We start from the raw sequence: 16,424 nt of genomic DNA on the forward strand, positions 1-16,424 counted from the left end.
TTGGCTTGCTTTGCAGGCAGTGGAGAGAGGTGCGATGAGCTGCTTCGTGTGTTTTGGGGTTGGTTTAAATGCCTCCTTGCACTGAGAGGCAGGGCACCGACTTGGAAGCACTGGTGTCTCTTCCCGAGCTAGCAGAGGACCTGAATCTTGGGTACCAGGCTCCTGTTCTGCCTTGCCCTGTGGAGGAGCCCTGTCCCCGTGGTGCTCACTCCTGGAAAATTTGCCCCAAATCTGTAAATGCCAGAAGTTATTTTGCATGGATTTCCAGCGCAGAGATGGCTTCTGGGAATGGGAGATGTTTTCAGAGGCACCAAAGCAACTTCTGTAAACAGTGGAAGAAAAAGCACTCTGTCCTCTCTTCTGGGAGCTCACATTTTGTTCTTTTTGTGGAAATACTGCAGATCTGAATGTACTTTTAGTCACAAAGTATACTGAGAACATTTATTTAGAAATAGTTCACTTTATAGTCTGCATTGAATACTTAGACCAATTATGTTTGCTTGCAAGATAGGTGAAATGTGATATTTTTTCACGGTTGAAGTTCAAGGCACTTTGGAGTGGTCATTATTAAGCATGGTTATTGAGGAAAGGCATGAGCACATCCTACAGGCTGTTTGACCCCCTTTGATTAATTTGGTGATTAATCTCTTGATGTATGACTCTTTTTAAAAAATAACTCTTTATGGAAGAAGGAATTTTTTTTTTTCATGCTGAAGAAACATTTATTCATGAGAGCACAATTGCCCATTTAAAGAGTCTTTCATTAAACCAGGAAAAAAGTGTTACGAATTCCCCCTGACTGGTTCGGTGCACACTGAGTTAATTAAGCTATTTTAAATGCAGCTATCCTTTTGCATGTTTTGAACAGTGATCAGGCTGAATAGATTAATTGGTGATGAAGTGGATCCCTGCTGCTCAGTAATTGGCTTTATCATGGAGAAGTGGTTTAGTTCTTCTTTTCAGTCCAGTTAAGGTGTCTGCAGTTATTTTCAGTCAAATTTAAAATGACAGCTTATCCATACACAATTACCGCATGAAGGGCAACATGGCCAATTTAACTTTAGTTGTGTTAGAACCTTGTTTGAATTACACGCACAATTGCTACGAAATAGATGTTTATATTCTTAGAGAACTGCATACATCAAGCAGTAACTCCTGAGAAATACCCAGTTACTGCTTTGGGGAAGAGTCTGCTTATCTTTCTTACTAATATAACTTCATATATGTCAGTTTTGGTTAGTGCTAGAATCTAAGAAAGATTTTGAGAAGCAATGGCAGAAAAAAGTGGTATACTCTTAAAGCCAGCAAAATCTAGATCTCGTTCGCTTTATCGTTTGCTGCTTTCTTCTTTGGACAATGCAATTGGTTTAACCTTTACAACTTTAAACAATGCTGCCTCTTTTGGATTTCAAACTTTTGTACAGAGAATGTGGTCATGGATTTTCTTTTTATTATTTTTTGGAAAAGTTTATATCGAAATATAAAGAAAAAAATCTAAAAGAATTAATTTATTGGGAGTCTTCCCAAAAAAAAGTAGCAAACAGACATGTCCTGTAAATGTTATTTTTAAATGGGACATAATCGTAGGGGTGCTAATTTGCCCATAGTCTTAACTTACATCATTAGTTCCTGGTGTTATTCAGGTTACTTTCTTCAGTAAATGCCATTTATGTTAATAGGATTTGTCAGGTAATTCCTCATTTAATAATTTTAGCCGTGCTGGTTTTTAGAAAGGAAACTGACTAAAAATAAATTGACCCTGTAGCAGAGAAAACACTTAATGTATTTTGTTTATGACAAACACAAAGGGTAGCAGTAAGAAGCTAATTTAATTCTGAGTCAGTAGTGTAGAAACATAGCATCAGCTCGTGCTTTTAGGTCTCTGGGAGAAGAATTTAGCTGGAAATTTAAGTGGACTGTGGAGCACGTTTATAGCTCAATGTGTCCTTGCACAGGCAAAATGGTTGTGATTGGAAGTAAAGGACATTTTGTTACGTAGTGAACATTTCATATTGCAGTTAGAGTTTTTCACATATGCAAAATTTTAAAGTAAATTTTCTTTACAACTGTTTAAGATTGTACTCTGTATGTTTTGCTAGATGTGTGTGTTCCTTGCAAAATGTTGAAGAATAGCACCTCTTTGTAGTGTCTGCTCTTGCAACAGGTTTACGTTGTGGAGCTCCAAATAGGACTTTTTGGAGCATTTGTAATGTTTTAGTTTTTGGGAAGGTTTATTGTTGGGATTGGTGTCCAACTAATCAGGGGGATCATTTCATGTGCATCTGTATATCAGAGACATCCTAGTAGGACTTGTTCATTGTAGCTTGTGAGGACCTTGGCAGGAACCAAAGGTTGGTACTGTGCACTAAAACTACAGTTGGCATGTATTGGGGTTGATTTAAATCAAAATAAAACTACTGTGCTCTTTTTTTCACTTACGCCATGACTGCTATCCTGGCTTATAAATGCATCTTTTGGGGCCAGTGAGGGCAAGTATTTCTCATGCTTGCGTGTTGCAAATGAGCGTCCAGCAGTATACATAGATCATACAGGGCAGCAGATCACGTTTGCTGACTTCCATATGTTGCAAATCCTCTTTGCTTAACTTTTTTGAGATGAATGCGTTTTGTGATTTTACTATTTTTCAAGTGCAAGGAGCTGTGGTTTCATAAGGCAAAAGAGCATTCACGCGAAATATTTGTGTCACGTCTGTGGTACAAAAATGATGTGGTATGTGGAGGAGAGGTCAGTGACGAAATGTCAGTGACAAAATGTCACCGAGTGCAACGAAGCTGCCTCTGAGCCATGAGAGGTCACGGGGCAGAGCATCCTGAGCTGTGGCTGGGCTGGTGCTGGGGCCTCAGGCAGGGTGGGCGAGGGCTGCGCTAGGCCGGCTGCAGCAGGCCGAGGGGGCTCCTGCTGCTTCTGTGGGGCCGCAGCAGCGGGCCTGTAGGGCACCACACGCACGCCTCAGGCTGAGGGCCTCTTCACGGGCATGTCTTCGATCTGTCTAGCAGAGGTACCATAAGGACCTGCTGGTGAAAGAGGCAAGGGGATGTAGCAACTGAGGACTAAAAGCACTTTAAATTAAAGTAGTTATTGCCCTTTTCAGCCTCCAATTTGTACTGAATAACTGTTTTTATCCTCTTACTGGGGAAATGGAGGCAAAGCTGCTTTTTGTGCCGTGAAAGAAACCTCAAGAGGAGGAGAACTTGGTGCAGGTAGCCCGAATGAGCCATGCCTGGCATTGGGGCCAGTGGAGTTTGGGCCAACGCCAGCATTCAAACGAAGCCTGCTGTGCTCTGCGTGACGTGGAGAATCATTAACATTTAAAATATTTGCAAGGAATTCATTCTTGTTTGCAGATACTGAACTCTTAAGCCTGGTCGGTGCTGTTAAACATGCTTGTTCTCCCCTGGGATGGGGTGGCCCTGCAGAGGATGCTCTGAAGATTGCTGTGGTGCAGAGCAGGCGGCGATCGGCCCGTCGGCCTCTGCTGCTTCGTAGTCACGTCCTTCTGCAATTAGTGGCCTGTTTAAAGTAGTTCGTCGCTTCTGCTCCAGAAAACGTGATCCCAGAGTTGATGGGTTTGTCACAGCTTAGTTAACATCAGTGTACATTTGACGGTGTATTGGAAGAAAATAAGCTACCATTACAGAGTTCTTAGAGATTTTTTTTTTACCCTTTTAATAATTTCTCCATTCTTTGACCTTGAAGCATTCTGTGGGTTTGCACACAGGGACTGAATTTGTCAAAACAGTAGTTTTCATAGAGTTTAAAAAAAAAAAGATGATTTTTTTTTTGCAGGTTAAAGGAGTACCTCAGTGTGTACCTCAGCACATTGCTGGCCTTAGTGGGCCAGCGTGTGGCGTGACCCTGGTGGGAATGCTGACCCACACAGCACGTGACTCTCAGCCCTGTGTTTCATTTTAGCTGTTTGGCGCTGCAGGCAGCAGACGTTGGACCCAAAGAAGTCACGGTGTCAATTGGCTGTTCAGCTTTAATGAGATGGAGGGAAGTTTAACTCGCTGGCCTGCTTTTCTGAGCCTGTGCCAGAGACATGGCAGAAAGGGAAGATGAATGCCAGCGGGCTGGAGTATGCCACCAACTGCTACGGGGTGCTTCAGGCCAGCCCACCAGCACGGCAAGGGCGCGAGTCGCAGCACAAGCGGGGCTTTGTCCAACTTTATCAAACAGCACGTTCCTAACCAGCTGCTTGCCAGAAAAGCACAGCAGGCGTGCTAGAAATGGCCCGCGCCCTCCGAGGGCACACCTTCGGTGAGATGCAGGGCTAGGCGCATCTTACTCTGTTGCACTGGAGAACCAATTCTAACGTGTTATTCTTCATAAATGAAACCGTCTGTTACAAAGGTGCTCTTTTAAGCAATTACCTGCAGAAGTTATTAAAGCCAATCTTCTGTTGGGACTAAAACTAGTCTTTGTAGGCTTTCTGAAGGAAAAAAAAGGCATTACATCAGTTTGATCAAGGACTAGATTGCCTATTATATTATTAAGCTAAGTGAAGTATTAAAAAGTTGTACTTAAATCGTGAAAAAATAATTTGGATGAGCAGGAGAATTGTAAAAATCACTAGTAGTATGGTGATTTGGACTTAGTTAATAGGCTTTATACAGTAAGTGTTAGGAAAATCTGTAGAAGCAACTGCTGTAAAGTATGATTTCCTGAGTATCTCGAGGAAGTCTCTTCTTTCTTTCCTTCTACATGCCGTGAATAGATTCTGCCTTCCCCTGGTTAGCAGGGGGATGGATAACTGGTGGGTACAGGCATGTGGTCTCCAGCTGCACAAGCAGGGATTAGCCTGCCTGGGGGCTCCGTGCTGCCTCAGCTGAGTGTGCAAGGCTACACAAGTCCTGCTGGGAGCTGCTAGAGTTTGCCAAGGGATGAGTGGATGGGGTGGTTATTGCTACCAAGAACCACTATCAGTTTCTTGATGGGCAGAAAAGTAGCTCTAAATGAATGTACTTACGAAATTTTATTTGTATCTATCATTCTGGCCTCAATCCCCCTCTTGCACGCTTCAGCAACTCATGTAAATCCATTGCCTTTCCTGCAGTCATCACTGCCTCATGCTGGTGACAGTGAGAAGGGCTTGAACTGTAACTGGAACTGGAACTAGAGGCTCTTTTTGTATTTCCTTGGAAAAATGAGTGATTTGCCACAAGGATGTCACTTGGGAACTGTATAACTAAGCCCTGTTGTGGGATGGTTGTGCCAGGAAAGGGAAAATTGCTGGCATGTGGCAGTGCACGATGCAGCTTTCAGAAGAAAGAAATCCTTGTTGTGTTCCTCTTCCTCCTTCCTGCAGCAGAAAAGGGGAGCTGAAAGAAATGGAAGAAGAGGTGTGAGACACTACCTGCATCTACACGGTGAAGGATTTGTTACACTTTGGGGTAACAGAGGGCCATGCAAAAGAAGCAGTGTTTTTCACCAGGGATGAGCCTGTTTCCTTTAGGCTTGAGAGGGCAATGCTGACATGTTATCTTCATAGCTAACTGCTTCGCAGGCAGGAGTGCACGTCGTAATGCAGTGTTTTCCACTTTGATACTGGCTTCGTTGCACCTGTGCCCCAGGAATGCAGTTGTGTCTGCTTGGATGAAGGGGGATATAACACAAATGGACTGAGCTGAATGCAGTGGTGAAATAGCTCATTTGTTTATCTGTAGTTTCTGGCCCTTTCATCTCCATAAAGCAGAACAGATCAGGGTTCTGACTATGAACTGCCAAATTTGGCTGAACAAGTCAGCAGAATACAGCTTTCTGCATGCTTGTGAACATTTGACCATCTGACTGATGATTGTCTGAATTGCGTTTATAAAGTTAGGACAAATCAACATATTTTCCCCTAGTTCATTGTTTTATTTTCATAGCTGCAAACTGCAGTTACCAAATGGTTCAAAAAATACTTATTTTTATTTTTATTTTTTTTCCTAAAGGGTCTGGAGTTACACTTGCACACAAGGCTGATATACCATCAACAGAAGTTTCTCCTCCAAGTCCCAGTCCCTTGAAAAAAAGCGGATCCATCAACTGGCCCTTCCCTGATAGAATTAAATCTCCCAGAACTGTGAGGAAACTTTCCATGAAAATGAAAAAGCTGCCAGAGCTCAGCAGGAAGCTGAGTGTCAAGGGAACTTCAAGCCATAATAGTTCAGATAATCCTTCTTCCCTGTTGAAAGGGAACTGCCGGGATACAAGCCATACAACATCTTTGCCATCTTCTGGAAACTCGACTGCAGCTGCCAGCAGGAACGTGATAAGTCGTTACCATCTCGACAGCAGCGTGTCGTCGCAGCACACCTACAAAAAGAAAAGCTCGAGGAGTTCCAAATCCTCCAGCAAAGGTGGTTACCTCAGTGATGGTGACTCTCCTGAACTCATAACAAAATCAGGTAAACATGGACATGAAACCAAGTGTGGGAAAGGAAAGGAGAGCCTTCCTAGTAACAGTGGTAAAACTGAGATAGATATTGATGCTTTCAGGCACTACAACTTTTCTGATCAACCCAAGTGTTCTCAGTACATCTCTGGACTCATGAGCATTCACTTTTATGGTGCCGAAGACTTGAAACCACCAAGAATAGACTCTAAAGATGTCTTTTGTGCAATACAGGTTGATTCGGTAAACAAGGCAAGAACAGCCCTGCTGACATGCAGGACAACATTTCTAGATATGGACCACACGTTCAACATAGAAATTGAAAATGCTCAGCACTTAAAGCTAGTGGTGTTCAGTTGGGAACCCACCCCACGGAAAAACCGCGTGTGTTGTCACGGCACTGTGGCTCTTCCTACTCTCTTTCGAGTGACAAAGACACATCAGCTGGCTGTCAGACTGGAGCCAAGGGGACTTATTTACGTCAAACTGTCGCTTATGGAACAGTGGGAGAACTCCCTCGATGGTCTGGATGCAGATCGGGAGCCATTGATGTTCGGTGTAGATGCTCAAAAGGTTGTAGAGAAAGAAAATACAGGCTTGATGGTACCCCTTCTAATTCAGAAATGCATTATGGAGATTGAAAAGAGAGGCTGTCAGGTACTGTGCGCATTTAAATCTGTTTCGTGTTGTTAATATTGCTGTGCCAGGATCTCTGCTGTTACAGATCTTTTGCACTGTTACTTACGGAGCATAAGCAGTGAGTGGAAAAGGGGTAATTAAAAAAAAACTTTCCATGTTTAAATTTTAATTTTTTTTGCTGCTCCTGTTGTTTGTTGAACACTTGTCATTGTATTGTGGGAACAATAACGGGACTGTGATATCAATGCTTCCAACTTGGCCTTCGTAAAGAAGTACGCTTGCTCACAGTAGTGTTCTGGGACTAGGCGTAGTTAAATGAACCTGCAGCCCCTAGCGTGTAGAGTCACCATCAAAATAAGGCACAACCTTATTAATAAGTACGCCTTTATTTATAAGGCACAGCCTTATTAATAAATAAATCTCTCATTAAATAAGAGATTAGGATTTGGAAATGTCTTGTTCCAGAGGCACAGATCATGCAATGAGGACATATGTCATCGTAGGCAAGTCTGTTAGATAGGAAGATGCACAGCCCTAAGGATGGGTGATTCCCCCTGGCAACTCACCTGAAATTGGTGAGAGGACTTCTGCACTGCTCCTTAGCATGTGTGAGCCCTTGGTTTCTTTTACACGTGTTCCTGCTCAGGTGAAATTGAGAAGTGATCACACCTACCACTGTTGCTATTTTAAATTGCTGGCAGTTTGGCTGTAAGTCCAGGTGTTATGAGACTAACGTGGTACTTACAACCTAGGTCATATAATACAGACAGCAATAGTATTTCTGTGTAATTACTTATTGAAAGTCATTACTGATAATAACTGTGATTTTCATTGTGAGTGCTTCTCCTGACATGCAAATCAGTGGAAAAAAAGAAGTTGTATTCTTTACAGTATATGTGTCCCATGGTTTCAGCATTTTATTCTGGGCTTATTAGAACCTAGTCATGCAGCTGATATTGGGTAATCAAGGCATCACTGGTAATGAGGCGACTGAGATCCGAGCTGTCTGCGTGCACCTGGTGCTTTTGAGCGTGAAATCTGATTTGTGCATTTGCACGGGGAGAACCAAAAATGCAAAATATACTGTTAACTTCTTGTTTTAACCATGTGCCTGTCTGAGGTTTTTTATTTTCTTATAGGCTGCAGACTACTGTCATGGTACGTCATTTCCACCTGAATTTCAGACATGGCATTAGAAAACTTCAGAGTTAAAAGAAATTCTCTTAGGCAAATACTAGGTCATTCAGTCTTGGGAAGGAGGGAGTACAAATTCCATTGAGTAACTTTCCACTTCTTTAAACAGGAATTAATATATGGCCAGACAAATACTCTTCTTTGCAAACCTGGATATACGTGTTCTAAGTCAGTACGGTCTGCATTAGGTTTGGGGGCTTTTTGTTTGCCAAAGTCCACAGCAGTTCTGGACTAGCCATTTACAGCTCAGTACAGCTGCCTGTAAAGTCCATAAAAAGAATGTCTTTAAGATTTTTCCTTTCACTCATAGAAGGGCTTTGTACAAATGATGTTGATGAAAAATACAGTAATGATAAAATGCAAAATTTGTGTGTGAAAGCATGTTAAATTAGTAACAGTCCAGGTGTGTTGTGGGCTTCAGTCCTATCGCCTTGAACATGTGAAGTAACACCTGCTTTGCATAAAACTTACCATATAATTTGAAACATGCAAGTCAACATCTTGCCATCTTTCGAAAAAGCATCTTGTGGATGTCATAATGGAGTATTCATAATTCTCTTGAAATTCTTTTTACTGACATCAAATATAATTTAGTTTTAGTTATGTCTAGCTTATTCATGCAGGAAAAATGTTAAGGATTTTTAAAAGAGGATTTATAGCATTTCTTGGTGTTAGCAGGTAGTCAGTAGTGTGGCTTTTTTTTCTACTAACGATTAATAACTATTTTGGGATACTGTACTTTGGTATACTTAAAGTTCCAAATGCTGTCTGTCCTCATTTATTTCTGCTGAAGGCCCAGTTTTATGTTGTATAACTAAACAGTTACGCTAGGAAAAACAGTGGTGACCTGAATGAGTAGGATAAAGGGAAAATCAGTGTTTCATCCGTATTTCTAAGTTTTATGTAAAAGTACTAAATGATCTTGAATTACTTGATGGTGTGCTTGTGACTGAAAACTTGGCTTCTGTCAGTAAAGTACTGCTCAGGATGTCCGCTGTTATGGAAAACTGTAGTGTTATTCGCTTACAGATCAACAGGCCCTTGTCTAATGCTTGCTAACTGATGTGGGGCTACTGTTTTTGCCTCTAGATTGTAGGGCTGTATCGGTTGTGTGGCTCAGCAGCGGTTAAGAAGGAGCTTCGAGAGGCATTTGAGAGGGACAGCAAGGCAGTTACTCTCTCTGAAAGCCAGTACCCAGATATTAATGTGATAACAGGTAAGACGTTTACTTTACTTGTAATACATAATCCAGACATGTGCATAACGTATTTTCAAAAAGGTGCAGTTGGGCTCTGAACTAGTTTTCTGTTGTCATTTAACAAGCTATTAATTACTTCCCTGTATTGCTAAAAGTTAAATGAAAATGAGTATTGGAGATATACAAACCTAGGAGACGTACAAATATCAGATAGCTGGGATTGGGAGGGAGGAGGACGTGGAATTTTGCCAACACGGCATTTGGCGCAGGAAGGTAACGGTGCGCAAGGCTGGGGGCTCTCACAGCAAGATCCTGGCAAGGATAAGAAGGACTGGGAGCGGAGGAGCGGGAGGTCTTACAAAGCTTGTCTTCGTTTGCATCGGTTTTTTAAGTGAGCATTTTCACAGGAGCAGCACAGTACAACTGAAGTTGTTGAGGTGTTTTTTTGTCGTTGCTTAAAGGTGGAACAATTCTAAAACTGTTGATGATATTTGTTATGTAAACCAAAGTTGATCTAATTTAAGGGATCACAGAGTAAACTAATTGCCGCAGGCAATCAGGCAATAACGTTCGTTTCCTATGCATCCAGTGATGGAAAAACATCACGTAACAGCAGTGGTCAGGGTATAAATTTTCTGTGCCAGAGCACTTTGGGACGTTCAGAGGTATTGGACAGTTCTGTCCTGTTTGACTGTTAATTTCATTCCAGCGTGTTGGGAATTCATTTTGTGCTCAGTACATTTCATAATTATGCAAAGTAGTGTCAGGAGATATTACTTGGTGACATTTACCTTGTTAAATAGACCTTTTGGTAAAGAACATCCAGCTAGTCTCTTCACCTGACTCGCCTTGGCTGGCTTTGCTGTTGGATTCGGTGTTGCTCTCGAGCGCGAGCATTCGCAGCAGCAGAATCTTGTGTTTATGCTTCACTCTGGTACGAGACATCCTTTTTTAAGAGAAGGTGTATAGTAAAAGTAAATAATACAGACAGTCTTATAACAATATTTTTCTTCTCTTTACATGTAAGTTCATGAAAAAGGGCAGCCATGATTTCTAAAATCACGTTGTTATTATTGAAAACCTCTTCCCAATTTTAGTAAATGAACTCAGAAGGGGGGAAAAAAAATCTCTGCCAAACAGAAGAAGCTGTCTGATGTTGACTTGTGAGCAGACCAATGTCAGGCAGATATTTGGTTGATGCAAATTTTTGGCTGATGTAAAATTTGACATATTTGACATTTAATTTTGCAACTATAAAAATGTCATTGCACTCCTCCCATGGTCCAGGAAATCATCTACAATAAAACTGTTTGCAGAAATGCTTCAGAAGTATTCTGGGAAAGGTTATAGGAGTTACTTCCTATCTGTATACAAAAGAACTTGCAATACTTTGTGAGCATTTTGTATCCCTGAGCACATTGCGCACTCAAAACCCACCATAATTGGTTGAAACTGAAGTTTGTACTGCAGGAGTGCTCAGTACAGATAAAAAGCCCTGGAAGGGCAGCAGCACTGGTCTGACTTCTTTTTGTCATGGGTCTAGGATGCGATGGTTAAACTGCAGTGTGCTTTAGTGTCACAGTACCATTGCTGTAAGCCTCATTGACGCTGGTGAACTTGTGACCGTGCAGGACATCCTGGGCTCTTAGTCCTCCTTTTGCTACATCCTGCTGTAGTGTAAATTTTTTTTTTATATCCAGAATTAGGGTCATAGGAGTGAAAAGCCTTGATGCCTTTCTTACACACAGCCTACTGGCTATGCTTTTTGTATGCTATATTGCAAGAATGTACTTACCTGCTGCTTTACCTATAAGAAAAATCGTTTTAAGAAATGATTTAAAAGAAATGTCTCCCTCTGGAAGCCCTGCCTCTGTGCCACGTAATGGCCAGCAGTGCCCGTGTTGGCGTTGCGTTGAGAAGCCTCGATGCGGTGATACCGTGCGTGTCGCAGGGAGCAGGCAGGGCAGGGCCAAAATGTAAGCTGTCCTCTGGTTAACTGCGAGCACTGGGGGCTGGACGTAATGGCGAGCCTGCGACTTCTGCTGGCAGACCCGAGGTACCCGCTGTGCTTAGCACTAGGAATGAAAATGCCCACAGTACAAAATCCCGCGTGTGCCTGGGGAGTCTGGCTGATGGGGGATGTTTGCCCTGGCGCTTTGCTGCTGCACTTGCAGTGCTGAGGCTGGTGCACATGATTCATACTTCTCTAAGCCAAAACATGTGTTCCGTGCAGTACGAATTCTCAGTGTAACTCTTGGCAGGTTTGAAGAGGAGTGCTTTCTTGTGTCCTGTTTGAAATTTGAGTAGCACTGTTTTTCTAGAAGATTATAAAGATATTTTTTTGACAGCTATCCAAAGACCAAGGAATAAACATTTAATGATTAAATCTCGACTGAGAACTGCTCCTGGGATTGGCAGAGGCTTACACACAATTAAGTGTGCTCGTGGCCCAAAATCAAGCACGCTGCCAATTTTAGGAACTGACCGGCAGCAGTGTTGTTGCATCATGTCTGTTCTCATCCGTGTGAATTCATACCTCTGAGTAAAGCGTGTATTACTGTTAACAGCTCAGTGGGTCAGAAAAATGAGGAATTAATGAAGTGGATGGCAATTTCAGCTTGCCGTCTAAATTTGTTCTGTGGGGTGAGGGGTTGTGTCAAGGAGAATGTGCTGGGGGGTTGGCAGCCAGCAGCGGGAAGCGTAGGTTCCTGGAAAATAACAGCAGCCTCCTACGGGACTAATTTGGCAGAGTGAATAGCAGAAAGATTTAGAAAGGTCAGAGGGCATTTGTGGCTCCCAAACGAGCCTCCTATCCGGGTTTAAATTTGAGAAAGTCTTTTGGCAGGTAGAAGTCCTGTGGTTGTGGATGCTGCTGCAGGAATTCCTCCCAGGTTATTGGTAACAGACGGTTACGAATGTTGCAACGGTGTGAGCTGATGTGATTAAGCCGTACCTTTTACTCATTTCTTGCTGTAAGCTGATTCTGATGTCAGCCTCCCCCGCCAAATCCTGATAAAGTCAGCATCCTTTGCTAGTGTTCTGCCTATGGAAAAGGGAAAAGCACCCCAACCTGTCGTATGCTGCTCCAGCTCCTGCCACATTTGTCTCAGACATATTTTGACCAGTTAATCGACGCGTGGGACATGGGCCTCTAAAATGAGAGGAAGAAATAAAATTTGGTGAGGGACTGTAAGTTACTGAACAAAAACTTAAGAATCTGCCACTTCTGTAACTGCTCTGCATTAAAACAGAACCACCACCAACAAAAAAGCAAACAGAAAGGCCCAGGGGAATATGTTTTCAGGAAACTACACAGACGGTTGTGTCGGGTTCTTACGTTCCTGCTGGAATGTGCCCATTTTAAGCTCGGGGCGGGCTGCTGTGTGCTGGGTGTTGCTCTGCACGGACCCAAGTTCTGTTTGGCTGCCCCACTCCTCAAACTGATGGTCCGACCGCTCCAGTGCGTGGTGCTGCCCAGTTAGCGCTGCTCGTGCAGTGCGACGTGGATGTCTGCGTTGTTAGAGAATGCAGCCTTTTTGAGGGGTAAAAACATCTATACAGAGAGAAGCCAACTTTTACTTGTATTCTGCATGTAAACATGGCTGTGAAGGGGAAAATGTTAACTCCATTCCCCATATTTCTTTTTTAAAACAGCCTCATAAGAAAGCCCGCTGCGATACAGTTGTTAGCAACTAAGTTATAAAGACTGAGTTCATACAAACTTGTGCTTTGTTAAATAGCAGAATGGGGTAGTATTTGCTGCCCCTGACGGCGTTATGTTCACGTGCCTGCTGCTGGTTGGAGTCTTGTGCTGGGTTTTTTTCTTACAGTTGCTGAAACCCCACTCACACTGAAGTACCGGCCAGCCTTTAAAACCAACTTACAGAAGTGCAGATGTTCAGTTCTCAGCATCCCCCTAGCTGTGGCCAGTGCCTGAACTAGTCCCTCACAGCAGTTCCCCTTTCTCCCAGATTTGTCACGGGCATGGAGGATTTTCTCATGAGATGGGGGAATTTTGTGTGCCTTAGTGCTCCCAACCAATTCTGATCAGTGAACCTGCGGCTTGCTAACAGCAGCTATCCCTGTGTCCTTTCTGAAGGCGTCCTAAAGGATTACCTGCGAGAGCTACCCTCTCCCCTCATAACTAAGCAGCTCTATGAGGCAGTGGTGGATGCCATGGTGAAAAATCCCCTGAAAATGGCAGCGAGTGGTTGTGAAAATGACCCAAGTGAGTCTGAGCACACAGTGGCACTTCTGGATTGCCTGCCAGATGTTGAGAAGGTGAGTGGTATTAACAAGGTCGAGTGATGATTGCTTGCTCCAGAAAATAAAGTAGCATTTTCACACTGTATTTAGAACATGTCAAAACGTGTACATCAGTTTTCTGACTTAACAGTCCACATGGATTTTTGATGCTCCAAGTCTTTGAAAATACTTCCTATGGTAAAGATACAGGAGAGCTTTACAGCTGAAAGTGAAAGTACCTGGACATAACTTTAATTAAAATGTACCTTTGTGAATTGTCTCTGCAAGCTAAGCAGTTGAAATTACACTGCTTTATGGATTTCAGGTAAGTCATTCCCATTTAAAGCAGGAGTGGGTTGCCAGACAGTTAGCAACGAGTCATTTTTTATTAAAGCAAGTTGACTTCTGGAAGCTTGTTCTGATGCTGAAGTCTTATTGAGGGTTTCTTTATTTTCTAATGTATATGGATTGCCTGTAATGCTTCTGCAGTCTCCCCCTTCCGTCACACCCTCTCTCCACTGTGAGAAAACTCATCCACATAAAACTGAGGTCAGGTAAAAAGCGAGATGAATTTTACCTGAAATTCTCTCTTAACAAGTCTCCTCTGTGGCAGTCTAATCCAATTTCTTTTTGTTCAGCACTTAAATGTTCCACTGAGGGGTGTTGGTAGCAAATCCTCAGCTATGAATCTTGGTCTTATCCCTCTAGAGCAGCGATGTTAGGATGTCAGCACTGCCTCATCTGATATTTTGTTCTTTCAGGCTACCCTGAGGATGCTGTTGGATCACCTGAAACTGGTGGCTTCTTACCACGAAGTAAATAAGATGACGTGCCAGAACTTAGCTGTGTGTTTTGGGCCAGTGTTACTGAGCCAGAAGCAGGAGACCACCAACCATAACAACAGAGTCTTCACAGACTCAGAGGAGCTTGCTAGTGCCCTGGACTTCAAAAAACACATAGAAGTTCTTCACTATTTACTCCAGCTATGGCCAGGTACTGTTTCATGAGCCTGATCAGAGGAAAATGTCAAGCCACTGCTGTATGTTTTTACTGTGTGTCAGTGTAGATTAAGTCACGGGATAATTAAGCGGCATCAAGATTCTTGAAATATGAGGTACTGTGGCATCTCCTATAAACGTAAAGAAATCATGACAAGTATATAATCTACTCTTTGTGCTCAGTCACTTCACTTAATGGGAAGTTTGTTGTTTTAATTACTTCCTCACCAAATGGCAGTGTTTGAGTGTAACATAAGAAGCAGTGAAAAGTGCTTTATGTAAGTAAAGGCACCAGAGAAAGCAGACCCAGTAATAATAATGTCTCCACATCTGAATTACAGTGTTTTGCTTCTTTTTTTTTCCTGCTTTTATACTTCTACCATTCAGGATTCTGAGTGTATGGGATTCATTAGTTGTTTCAATGGTTTACTTTATTTCTACATTTGTAATTTGGCAGAGTTGCTCCTTACAGTATGAGCTATGCAGGTTCTGGTAGTTTCTCCAGAGCTTTGCGTAAGGAAAAATGTTGCGTGTAGTGATTTCTGTTGTTTGTTTTGTGTGATTTTTTTGTCTTTTTTGTTTTGTTTTTTTTTGTGTTTTTTTTAAAGGTAAGTACCTTTTATCTCCCCCTTCAAGCTTAAGAGGTTGTATGGTTTTGCCCAATTTGCGGTCAGTTCCCAATAAGAAAGGAAAGGAAATTCCAGTCTTAATTAACTACTGAAGTGCAAGTGAAGGCAATTATTTCTGCTAAGATCTTCCTTTCAAATCGGCACGCCAATACAGTGTTCAAATTTCCCTGGCGATTAGGGGAGACATAAGTGGAAACACAATGGCATCAGTGAGCCTTGGATTTCAGCCCACAGTGAATTCCTTTGCATTTCTTCTACTGTCGAATCGCACTAAGCACTGCTGTAAGTCAAGAGCAGACGAAGGGATCGGAGCTTTTCAGTTAAGTTTGAGGATAACGCTGTGAAACAACTCAACAGTAGATCCAATGGGCTTAATTTTGTTTTCAGATACTCTTTGGCCAAATAGTTGTTGAAAGTTTCCTTTCTATACAGATGATGGATCTGTTGTTCTGTGCTGTAGTACCTTCCTTTTTCACTTTGGTTTCACTGATGGTGTGGAGAACTGGTGGTTTGGTTTTTTTTTTTTTGGTACCCTGAGTATTTTAACATTTGTTTCCCGAACATGAACAGTGTAAACCCTTAAGTTCTTGAGACTAAGAGAAGATGCAGTTCATCTTAGCAGCTTCTTAATTGTTCCCTTTTAGAGCATAGTAATTGCTCTTGGGAAACTGCTAATTTTCTGCACCAATGAAACAATTACAGTTCATCTAAAGGAATAATGTGTCTGACACTGTGTGTTCTTAAACTTATTTTTACGTGAGGAGGAGGAGGTCTGCTTTTTAGAATATTCTGGGTGAGACAGTGAGTGCAGCCATCACGATCTTTGTTCCTATTACAAACAGTCAGCACGCTGGGTGCATCACAGGGCTCCATCCTCTGCTGAAAACCTCCTTGGCAGGAGTGCCTGCAGCAGTTGGCTGGCTGCAAGCACCTGCTTCTGCCTCCATTTCTTAGCAATGGGAGAGAAGAGTTTGGCAAAAAAGTCAGCGTGGACAGTAAATGTCCAGAGGGAAGAACAAATATTGTCTCCGTTGTGTGTTGTTTTTTTTCTTCCTTCCCCTGGAAGTCTGATTTCCTAATGGACTGCTTCCATTAGAAAGCAGCTTGTAGACAAAGTAAATGGC

General features: G+C 42.5%; 1 protein-coding gene across 3 annotated transcripts in view; it reads left to right on the plus strand.

The window, feature by feature from the left end:
- The window catches only part of SYDE2 (synapse defective Rho GTPase homolog 2), a 38,550-nt gene that overhangs the window by 17,738 nt on the left and 4,388 nt on the right, over nt 1-16,424 (plus strand). For all 3 annotated transcript variants that reach the window (XM_050712290.1, XM_035537667.1, XM_035537668.1), the window contains exons 3-6: nt 5,955-7,054; nt 9,320-9,446; nt 13,528-13,709; nt 14,435-14,666. In XM_050712290.1, the coding sequence (XP_050568247.1) occupies nt 5,955-7,054; nt 9,320-9,446; nt 13,528-13,709; nt 14,435-14,666 (1,641 nt within the window). The remainder of the gene's footprint in view (nt 1-5,954; nt 7,055-9,319; nt 9,447-13,527; nt 13,710-14,434; nt 14,667-16,424) is intronic.

The sequence above is a fragment of the Cygnus atratus genome, chromosome 8 (genome assembly GCF_013377495.2).
Source record: "Cygnus atratus isolate AKBS03 ecotype Queensland, Australia chromosome 8, CAtr_DNAZoo_HiC_assembly, whole genome shotgun sequence".
In the NCBI taxonomy this organism is placed as follows: domain Eukaryota; kingdom Metazoa; phylum Chordata; class Aves; order Anseriformes; family Anatidae; genus Cygnus; species Cygnus atratus.